The 12465-nt window shown below is 37.2% G+C and overlaps 1 protein-coding gene across 1 annotated transcript; it reads right to left on the bottom strand.

Annotated features, from left to right (window-relative positions):
* Positions 1-305: 305 nt before the first annotated feature.
* Positions 306-9024, bottom strand: LOC148040040 (transcriptional corepressor LEUNIG-like). The gene is made up of 7 exons (XM_087696324.1): positions 8712-9024; positions 8455-8564; positions 8208-8357; positions 7970-8125; positions 7745-7861; positions 744-950; positions 306-656 (listed from the first exon to the last, which is right to left on the bottom strand). The coding sequence occupies exons 1-7, from the start codon at positions 8803-8805 to the stop codon at positions 513-515; spliced, it is 978 nt and encodes a 325-aa protein (XP_087552450.1). The 5' UTR covers positions 8806-9024; the 3' UTR covers positions 306-512.
* Between the last annotated feature and the right edge of the window lie 3441 nt (positions 9025-12465).

Below are 12465 nucleotides of genomic sequence, written 5' to 3' on the forward strand. Positions count from 1 at the left end.
AGTTCGGAAAAAAAACCTTATAACTAGAAACATCCATCTTTCAATTCTTCCACTGGTTGGGCTATTGGAATATCAGGATCACGAGAGGCATCATTGTGGACTCGCATTCCAAGATAAGGGCTATTCCAAGATAAGGGCTATTCTTTCAACAACATGCTCTCTCTCTCTCTCTCTCTCTCTCTCTCTCTCTCTCTCTCTCTCTCTCGCTGTGATATATATATATATATATATATACCCAAAAATGATGGCTTATACAAGGATCAAACACTTACACATTCTGATGCCATAATTATGCTGACCCAACCCAACAAGACAACTCTTTAACCTCGATGGATTCAGGCTTTCAATGATCTAGAGCCTCAAGCCAATATACATACGCTTTTCTTTCTCAGCTGAATATACAAAGCTACAATGTCTGGTCATTGATTTCACATTCACAACACTGCATTTTCTCAATATACTATCACCCAATCCAAAACAGCCAACACTATGATACAACATAATAAGGAACACTATTTCCACAATTTAACATGTTTATCATGGCTTGCAGAAGCAACCATGCCAGTGACTGGTGACTGAGCCAGTGCAGCTATAAGACCATCATGAGCAGTCACTGTCATGCTCTTTTTCTCTTGCATATGCCATAACTCCAGTGACTGTAATAGAAGCAACAAAAATATAAGCCAGCCACATAATAACACTACATGCTCAAAACCAGGACCATCATAACACTTGGTCAGTACCTGATAACAACCAATAACAAGAAGCTGTGGGTAAGTTGGATGGAAGACACAGGAGTGGAATTTATTGCCATTGCAGCTCAATTCGTGCACACATTCACCGTCACCCCCAGATCCAAGAGACCAAACCCGTACCGAGTCTTCACTTACAGAAGCAACTAGGTCCCCAGTAGCATCCCAGCATACCGAATGTACAGGCTTCGTGTGTCTCTGTATCATGAAAGACACAGGCATTACTGAGATTGTAACCAAAACTTTAAATAGGACCTGCAAAGCCTATACTGTTAGCAATTCATTCCAACATGTTCAAACAAAGCTGCACAAGCTTGATGAATGCAAGCCCTGATAACAGGCTGCTTTAGTTAAGTTATTTAGTATTACAAACACCAGAAGCATGCAAACATTCAAGATAAGCATGGACTGCTCAGAAGTAGTTATACCTGCATATTTCTTTATATAGGACGTGTGTGTGAGAGGTAGCATTCAACTAGGCTAACAGCACAGCAATTTAGATTGCCTAAAACTTGTTGAAGGCCTGTTATTACTTTACCACACAATGCCATATCACCCTGCAAGTCATCACAATGAAGGCCCCAAGTCCAAGACGCTCATGTTGGGACTGGGGCCTAGGCACTAGCAATGAAGCTGCTCGTCCAAAAGTAAGAGGACAAGTATATAAGCATCCAGAAGTCCATGCCCAACACCCAGGAGAGTGCAAGTCTGCTACAATATCTTCCCTTCAAAAAGAGCTCTCCACAGATTATGATAAGTCTCTCAGAAAGCAGGTATTCATAGAACAATGCTATCTTCCAAGTGCCAAAATGTACACTAATTCCTCCTAAGACAGTCTCTCAGAAAGCAGGCATTCATAGAGCAATGCTATCTTCCAAGTGGCAAAATGTACACTAATTCCTCCTGAGACTGATCATGGTATAACTAAACTACTTGATCTTTAGTGGGAACGTTTTCAAGCAAGTATGGTCTTTCTCAAACGACTGTATGAGCCACAATCTCGCATTCATCGGACACTTTTGAATGTCTCATTCTATCTTTTTGGCATGAAGCTAACACCTCTACTGCCTTCCCCTAGAGATTGAGAGACAGACCAATACCATAACCTAGAACAGCTGGTCCTTGCTGAGGTGTTTATGGGCCTCTTATCAGCGAGGGGAGTATTGGGCAAGTACTATCCACAGAAATCCCCTAGGGAAGAGCCAAGGTTACTAGCAGTGGAGTTTGATCAGCAGCTGCCAGAGGCTGTGGCAGACAATGCATGACAATGCACAGCAGGCATACAAACGGTCTAGTAGCAGCATAACAGGTGGACCCAACAGGAATGGAAATACGGCAAGTTGTCCTCATGGGATCAGGTTGATTAGCAAACAGCCATGTTAGCAGTCCCAAACTGTAAAGAAGCTGCTAGTCCTGTCATGACAGCTGATAACATGGCAGGCAGACAACCAGACAACAGCAGTGGACAATTGGACACAGAAGGCAAAGGTGGCTGATCAAACTGCCACATGGCACTTGGACACAGAAGGCAATGGTAACTGATCATCAAACTGCCACATGGCAAATCTGACGTGGTGCAACTAGGTTGGCTGGCAGCAGCCAGCTTGGCAATATCTCTTTCCATCCTAGCCTATAAAAACAGCTTTAGACTTCACTTCCTTAGATCACATCCAGAATTTTGCCCTCCCAATCAACATGATTGCATACAGCCCATGCATTGTCACATTTCAAAATCACGAAAATAAGTGAGACGCACACTCGATATCTATTAGTATCATTATTTATAAACCCCTATCTTTAAAGTTGTGAAGCGTCTCCACACCTACCACAAAAAATCACGGTATGATAGTGTAAGCACTACATCATATGTACCCCATGTTTGCATGGCATCAAAAAAACTGGCATTTAGGCAATAATAATCATGTAAAACTCAGGATTTGACTCCATCCATTGGACACACAGACCTATCTTGCTGTCTGACTTTGCATGTTTTCTTGAACATAATTCAAAATAGAGCTTAGCATTACCTTTCTGCCTTTCAGTGAGTTTAAATTAATTGATTTTTCTAGATTTGGCCAAGTGCAAGAGAGTCTTCTTTCAAGGGCCAGTTCCAAGTTTATGCAGCCAAAGTATAATGCACTTTAAAGTTGTTGAAGTGGTTGGGTGCTCTTTTTCTAACAAACATCGAGCTATGGGTGAACCGCCAATCTCTTTATGTCTCACAAGAGTGCCTGGCCTTGTGGCTAAAGCACAACAATTTATTCCATCACAAGATAATTGTCACATGCCTCGTCCTAAGAACAAGAAAATGTCCAAAAAATGTGGGGAAAGGTCTCTTGCGAAGCTCCACATCTATGACAAGTGGCTAGAGAGATCTTATATGTCAGAAGCAATGAGCCCAAAGGAACAGGTCCAAGCATACATCTCTAGAGAAAAAAGGGCACACTTTTAAGAGCCAATTTGTTACATATTTTTTACAAACAACCATGCTATTGCACCAATGAATATGTATAATTCCAAAGTGCATTTCAATGCTCTGAAATCCAAGATGGATGCTGCAGCAATAAATACATTTTCTTAGCATTCATTCCATGTAAAGGATAACCTTTACCATTTTATGGAATGCTCCAATCTTTTAGCTTATCTTCAAAATTCAAATTAGGTACCACTAAATAAGGCTGAAGGATATTATGAATAGTAGTGCAGAAAGGTTGATAATCGTGAAAATGATATGCTAAGCCTGAGGGAAAGTCGTAACATTTCCCTGGTGTGTGAGTACATCCACTACCATAGATATGCCTTTGCTGGCTAAAATGTATACCTTCCACGGTACGATAAGAGCAAATGGATGGTCAAATAGTTTACTCAAGTGCAAGCTCTCTTGATAAAAGGAAATGCCCACTGCACCAAATCTGCTAGTCCACTTAATACAAAAAGAAAACTTTTCCCCAAGAAGCAATCAATGCATTTGCAGGCACGCATGCCAAAAGCAAGCCTTGAAAATACACAAAAATCCAATCTTGTACCATAATAATCCAATTTCCAAACGCATTTGTGCAAGGGATAGTACACAAAGTAGCTAACATTTTAGTCCATGGTTATGTCCCTTCGACAAACCTTTACAATAACCATGAGACTTAGGAGAGAAAACCTGCAGCATGGCCACAAATCCAACACCTTTCTTGTGTCACTCAGTTTTCCGTAAGAACTCCACAAACATCAAGCTAAATGAATTACTTTCAGATTTAGCCCACAAGGGGACAAGAAAAACCAAATATATGCCATAATGATAGATTGCATAGATTATAGACAAACACACGCAATGGCCAAGTAGATGATTTCTAGTAATCACGTTTAACCCTTTGTTTTTGAGACAACCCATCCCAACATTTGTTTGAGAGTTGAGTTCCAACCAATGGGATGACCAAACTATCTAGAAATATATATTCACACGGATACATATACACATATGTCTGTATACATGCATGTATATTCGATTCCAAACAACCTAATGGATGGCAATAAAAATGAACTAATTTTGAAGGCTAGCATTATCTATTTTTCCTTGGTGTATTTGAAATTTTTCAATATATTCATACTATAGCTTCCATTTGTTTGCTTTACTCATCTAAACTAAGTCATCTACACTCCTCTCAAAGTACAACTCACATCCATGTTAAGCTTAAAAAGGTGCATTACTCATACTCTAGCTTCCATTTATTTGCTTTACTCATCTAAAATAAGTCATCTACGCTCCTCACATAGTACAACTCACATCCATGTTAAGCTCAAAAAGGTGCATTAAATATTAAACCTTTCATTGAGCTCGTTAAACACCCCCAAGACTCAATGCACAAGTGTGCTTGGGTCACTTGCACCCTTTTGCATCCCCATCCTCTCCAATTGGCCCATCATCACCAATTACTACCATGACCATGACATGACCTACGTTTGCTTTCAACTGTTGTTGACATCACTTCAAGCCCCTTTGCAACCACTCTAGTCCCTATCAAAGAGTTTCCAATTGCTACCCTACTCATCACAACCTCGTGATGGACTACTACATTAACATCACTATCACGAGGACATGAAATTTTTTAAGTCTTTGCTTAACATTTGATTAAAAGTTCATCAAACATGCAAATGTGACCTGCACATGTGAGGTGCAAAATAATTATTTCACAATGTCGAACCCAAGACCCCAAGATATCAATTGGTGCCAAAGGCAAAAGTTGTAATAAGTTATGCCCGATAGGTACAATGTGGTACCCGATGTTAGCTTTTGGCCTAACTAGTCATTAATTAATTAATTAATGCCTCCTTAAGGATCAATAATTACTCATGGATATTTGGGAAACCAATTGGTCTAACCAATTTAATTATTGATTGGAAGTTTTTTTTTTGCATTGGATTAATTATTAAATTAATATTTAAAATCAATATCCTCTAAAAAATAATTTAATAAGCTAGATAATGTTGAAAAATAGAAAATGCTGCATATTGCAAAACTTGCCTATGCAAGTTGGGAGAAGGCTATTAGAGGGAAAAGATGTATCTAAGGTGAATTACAACCACCACAAACTTGATCTACAACAAGCGACACCAATTGGAACTCTCTAGGACCAAGTGACAGCAACCCAAGGCTTCCCACATGCAAGTGACTGCGAGAAGAGGGGGTAGCAGCGGCAGTTTGGAGAGTCTTGAGCAACAGGCGATGACTCCCATGGCTGTTTGGGCAAGGCAACAACAGAATTTCAGACTTTTTCGTGATAGAACTCTAAACTTTCTATCTCTGCATCATTCTCTCTCATCCTCCAACTATTTCTCAAGTTATCTCAGTAAAATCTAACCATTTGAGTCATCAAAAATGGAGATTTTTGTTAATCTCTACTATAAATACTAATTTGCAAGTAGAAATTAGAGTTTGACCAACCAACCAATCTCAAGTTTCAAACTTAATTTGTCTCATAAGGAGCAAGGTGAAGGCCAATCCTTGAGCAAACCAAGAGAGAAATTGGTTTGACGGCTTTGCTAGTCATTTATAACAACAAGTAGCACTTGGATTAGCAAAGGAGATAAGAAAATCTCAGATGTACTCCATCCATTTGCAATTGAAAATAAAAAAATACCGATGTGCCAATTTTGGGCCAACAAGTTCTCCATTGTCCAAGACTAAAGTAGTAAAGTGTACATTTCAATCTATGTGGTTTATTTACTTGCTATAATTATTGATTAATCAAGTTATTACCACCTTATCCAAGGAGGAGGACTGATCTCATCCCAATAGCTTGCATGTTGCTATTGCTGACTACTCATTAGAACATCCTAAATACTACCATATCATCCATACAGTCAAATACTGCATTTCAAATTTTCCAACACTTTTTTGCATCAATTTGATCTATATTTGCATATATAGCAACTTGTTTTTGAGTTTTTACAACTTTCCTACATTATCCTTTGCTCCAATGGTTATTGCACCTGGGATCCATCTTTGATATACAATGCACTCCAACACCTCCTTCAATCCACTCCCACAAGAAACATCAATTATTGGACTCCTCTAACCATAACCATTGTATATATCTATTCTTTTCATTTGATATAGATTTTTCATTTATTTTCATCTTCATCCTTCCAAGTTTTTCATTTTGTATTTTTGTCTAAGTTATTTTGTTTTAGTTATGTTCATACATTATGCATCTTCTCAACACAAACCCTAGCATATCTTCCTAGTCCAAACTTTGGATTGAGAAACAAAGTAACTTTCAAATTTTTTTTTAAAATGATCCTAAGAAGTCATCAAGCATCACCCATGACCATATTTCTTTTTCCAATAAAAAGGTCATTTGACATCATATTGGCCATCTTTACAAGTAATGAATCTAAGCACATTACAAGCAATTTTGAAGGATAAAATCGTTTTCTACAAATCCACAATAGCTCTTTCAAGCCTAATGTCATAATCGATAGAACTTGAATAAGTCATTCCCACCACTCCCTTTATCTTATCATTGTGTTAAAGAGTCACTATTATTTAACAAAACAAATCAAAAAGAATAATGCCTAAAAGTTGATTTTTCCTGAGTTTATCCAATAATTAGAAAATAACACGTACTGGGAGACACAATAAATTCTCCACAATAGAAAGTCCATTATTTATCATTCGCATAGTGACTTGTGAATCATGCTCAAAGTTTTCCAAATGATAAATCACACTTTATGTGAACATTAATCCCCCATAGCAATGTAGGCATAATTGCACGTTCAATCATAATCAATGAAATTGAATTACATTCACCATAACTATTTGTTTTGTGGATGAGGGTTCTGACCCTAGGAAAAGCACAAACGTGTTTTATATTCTACAAAGGGCAAGAAATGAGAATTTGTTTCCAAGGCCAAGAACTGCATTTTGTTCAACTATAGTTACAACTACTGATGCCCCAAGTATCATCCAAGTTAGATGTGAAAACAAAAGTGTCTAATTGAGTAAGGCTCTCTCATTTGAGAGCCAAGAATAACTTATTCACAAAAATAGGATGGGAACAGAACAGACAAAAATTATCATACCTTGTCACTATGAGAAGGGGACTCTAACATGAGGCATGACTTAGGCAGTACCAACACAAGGTGCACTAGCACTAGAAGCTAGAAAACTGCCGCCCTATGTTGCTATGACCCTATTTAAGCCATATTTCCCAACACAGAAGTGACAGCTCTGAACTAAAAGTAACACCATTCTAGGACTTCGCACACACTTCTCTGTCATTCCCTGGCATTTAAAAGACAATCTTGTTGAGGGATGCCAATGCTCTGCATTTGAATGACATCAACAGGTTGACCAATAAGGATAGGGACAGGGACAGTGACTTATTTACTGGAAGAAAAAGCACACAACTTCTTTAAACGCAAGACAACTACACAGAAGACAATGATGCACACTAGCATTCAGGAGGGAGGATGAAGGGTTTCAAATTAAGTTTTACTACCTGCAATGAATGTACCCGAGTTTCAGATTCAACATCAAATATAGAGACGACATTCTCAGCAGCAGCTGCCAAAAGTCTCCCAACCCTAGGTTGAAATCTGACTTGATTTATGCCTCCCTGATTCACACAGAGATTGCATCTGTAACTATCAAGATACTAATAGCAAGCTGTAGAACTATGATCAACCTCCGAAGAACATTTCCAAAAACATGAACCCACCCTCACCTGGAACATTCTTGTACAAGCACCCTGATTGGCACTCCAATACCGTATCTCATTTTCTCCATCACAAGAGCAAAGAAGATCATCATTCATAGGGTGAAAATCCAGTGACATGACTGATCCTCGATGGCCAGTGAAGCTTCGTATAGAATATTTTGGCTGCAAATCCATCATATGGTAGAGCAATTTAATCGGCGATGCATAACAATTATAATATATGTAATATAGTGAATGCACTCACATTTTCAGCATCCCAGACTCTAACAGTTTTGTCAAAAGATGATGTAGCAAGGCGCCTTGAATTTGGACAAAATCGCACATCAGTAATCAAGCAATTGTGCTCCTCAAGCGTACTTTTTAATTTCATGGTATCCATGTTCCACAAAACAGCCTGAACACAGCATAAACCATGAACTTTTTATCCATTCAATCTAGGTGATTAAACATGCTGGTGAGGCATCTTGCAATCATAGATCAGCAAAATCAACCTTTTTGTCGTGACCAGCAGTAGCAAGAAGCTTGCCATCCGATGAGAAATGACACGATATGACTTTACTAGTGCTTGCTTGAAGAGAAGTAACCGCTGAAAATAAAAAACCTGTAAACCAGAAATTCACATATTTTTAAATGATTGATGCATATAACATCACATTTCAAATCATGGAATCATTTATCTTGCCCATACTCAAATCAGTAAGAAAGGTTTGAATAAAGTACAGTCATAAACCCTTACTAACATCCATACCATGCCCAGTTGGACTTCTTTTATTGCAGCTAGATAGTGACAGAGAAGATTCAACACTGTCATCCAATGACCCATCTTCTGCAAACCGATCCATCTCAGCCTGCACAATCAAGAAATGCAGGGCTTGATAACCAACACAGCAGCTCAGAGTGACCTTATGTCTGAGTAGGTCAGAGTGGAGACTCCATGAATGACTTTGTTGGTAGTAGGTTAAGCCCGTGAAGCATCCAATATCAGAATCTCTTAAGGACTACAGCAGAAAGATAAACCCACGATATGAAGCAAAAAGCGAGCTTCGCATCAATATAAAGACCTAGACTACAGTTTTCCCATACAAAGATGCTAAACTACAGTTTTTCCAATGAAAATATTTTTTTTACATATAACTAAGATGCCAAAGATAATATAAGATAAAATCATTGTTAATGGCCAGCCCTTTGATGGCAAAGTATATTTACACCTGAATCCAATTTGGCTACGCTTGACCTTTATAAAACTGCCTTTAGGATGCAATTTGGCCATTATAAATTTTTGGTAATGCCCTTCAGTCTTACGAACACACCTGCCACTTTCAGCACGATGATGCATCAAATATTTCTAAATTTTCAACATTGTGTTATTTCCTTTCTTTATGATATCATTGTTTTCATGAACATTATTTATCTTTAGTCTTTAGTTTACTAAACCAAAATCATCTTTTTGCTAGCCCTAAAATGAGTACTTTCTTTCAAACAAAAATTGAATATTTTGGTCATATTGTGTCCACTAAAGGAATACAAGTGGCCCATGTAAAATTGAGGCTATTAATGCACAGCCTACACCCAAAAATGTGCATGAAGTCCTCTCATTTTTAGGTTAGGACTAGCCAATGTTTATTGTAGATTTGTTAGAAATTTTTCATTACTTGCTTTGCCATTAACTTTTTTATTGAAGAAAGGTTTTGTATTTTGGTGTGGCAACAACCAATAGCGATCCTTTGATTTGCTAAAGCATACATTAACTCTCACACACATGTTTTACAACTCCCTAACTTCAGTAGACAATTTTTTCTAGTCGTTACTGACGCTAGTGGTTCTAGCATTGATATTGTATTGATGCAAGATGACCATCCAATTGTGTACTTTAGTTGTAAATTGAAACCCTCTAAATTTAAGTATAGTACATATGATAAGGAACTTCTAACCGCAGTACATGCATTACGAATATGGCAACATTATTTAATGGGCTCAAAATTTATGAGTAAGATAGATCAACAAGGTATCAAATACCTTCTTTCTCAACTGCAAATTTTTTATAGACATATTCAACGGGCATCTTTCATTCAATCCTTCCATCCTTTAATCCAATATCGGCCCAATAAAGAAAATATTATAGTTGATGCATTAAGTTGTAGATCATCTATCAATAATATTTTTATGTTTTTTACATCTTCATTTGATGCTATGAAAAATACTTATTTGCATGACTCTGATTTTATTCCAAGCAAGAAAACTCTAATTGCTTCACAAGCTACTAATCTTTTTCTTAAGCATATCTTTGTATATCATGGTCTGCTAAATATTATCGTATATCTGATCGTGATCCCCACTTTTGCAATAATTTTTGGATTACTCTATTCTCTAATCTTGGTACTAAATTTGATTTTAGTTTAGCCTTTCACCTTGAAACTAATGGCAAAACTGTAGCTACTAGTAGCACCATTCTTGATTTAATCCGTGCCTATATTATCTCTTCACCAGGGACATGGGATTAACATTTATATCTTTATAACTTACCTACAATAGTACACCTCACTTTGCCACTAACAAAGCACCTTTTGAAATTATATATGGTCACAAAATGCCAACACCAACATTTCATTAAAGTCAGAAAATGCCTTTTGCTTAATGATTGGGTACATACTCATTCCACTAATTTTGGACAAGTTAAACAATTGATTGATAAAGCCTAGCAATCCTATGTTCAGCAAGCTAATAAGAAATGCCGGGCTATGCATTTTAAAGAAGGTGATTATGTTCGGTTGTGAATTGAGAAACATAGATTGCATAGTGTTGAGAAGAATCCTAATGTCAAACTTGCACCTAGATTTTATGGACCATTCAAAATTATTCATTGTATCAATGATAAGGGTTTTAGATTAGAATTGCCTACTGCTCATTGGAAAATTCATATTAGTCTTCTTCGTGCATTTAAAGGTTCATTACATGCCCATCGCGTGTATGATTCTCCACTATTGCTTGAAGATGATCATGAGCTTTTAATCCCTAAATCTATTATTGATATTGGTTATATGGCCACCCGCACTGACAATACTTATCCTCTCTATCTTATAAAATTTCAAAACCATCCTGTTGAGAAGGCTCAATGGATGATTGCATGTGCTTTGCATTACTCTTCACATTTATTGACTCCACATCCAACCAATAGAAATTGAGGACAATTGCTATCCCACCCCACGGGTATGTTGGCAAGTGGCACCTACACGAGGGGATGAGTGCCTTCAATGGTTCTCCCTTGTGTACATGTTGACGAGATGAGTGCCTTGAATGGTTCTCCATTAGCTTAGGGCACGTTCCTAAGAGCGAATTACTTTTCATATTAGGCAGAAGGTTGATAGAGATGCTTATCCTTTCCACGCATGAGACTTGCATGACTAAACATAGGTGAAGCCATGCGTGGGTGATTTTATTATTTAATACAATTCTAATTTTATTATTTATGATAGACATATTCAATGGGCATCTTTCATTCAGTCTTTCCATCCTTTAATCCAATATCGGCCTAGTAAAGAAAATATTATAGTTGATGCATTAAGTAATAGACCGTCTATCAATAATATTTCTGTGCTTTTTACATCTTCATTTGATGCTATGAATAATACTTATTTGCATGACTCTGATTTTCATGATGCTTGGTTGAATTTGTCTCATTATTTGCATAACTCACCCCTTTTGTCATTTTGTTCTCCAAGAAGTTCACAATTCACCTTACATGGGTCATCGGGGCGACATTTCTACTCTTCATAATTTGCAAGAAGAATTTTATTAGCCTCACATTAATCAGGATGTTTCTACCTTTGTTTCTAAAAATCTTGTTTGCCAAAGTGTCAAAAGACATCATGGTAAACAATATGGTTTGTTAATGCCTTTATCTATTCCTAATTCACCCTCGGAACAAATCTCAAAGGATTTTATTACTAGTTTGCCAATGAATTTCTTGCAAAATAATATGCTTTGGACTATTATTGATAGATTTAGTAAGAAAGTGTATTTTATTCCATGCGAGTAAACTCTAACTGTTTCACAAGCTACTAATCTTTTTCTTAAGCATGTCTTTGTACATCACGGTCTGCTGAATATTGTCGTATATTTGATCATGATCCCCGCTTTTGAAATAATTTTTGGATAACTCTATTCTCTAATCGTGGTACTAAAATTGATTTTAGTTTAGCCTTTCACCCTAAAACTAATGGTGAAATTGAAGCTACTAGTAGCACCATTCTTGATTTAATCTGTGTCTATACTATCTCTTCACCGGGCACATGGGATCAACATTTATATCTTTTGTAACCTACGTACAACAGTACACCTCACTTTGCCACTAATAAAGCACCTTTTGAAATTGTCTAAATGGTCACAAAATTCCAACACCAACATTTCATTTAAGTCAGAAAGTGCCTTCTACTTAATGATTGGGTACATACTCGTTCCACTATTTTTGAACAAGTTAAACAATTGATTGCTAAGGCCTAGCA

This window comes from Lygodium microphyllum, chromosome 2, assembly GCF_053477565.2.
Source record: "Lygodium microphyllum isolate KBCC chromosome 2, Lygodium_microphyllum_v1.1.10, whole genome shotgun sequence".
Classification (NCBI taxonomy): Eukaryota; Viridiplantae; Streptophyta; class Polypodiopsida; order Schizaeales; family Lygodiaceae; genus Lygodium; species Lygodium microphyllum.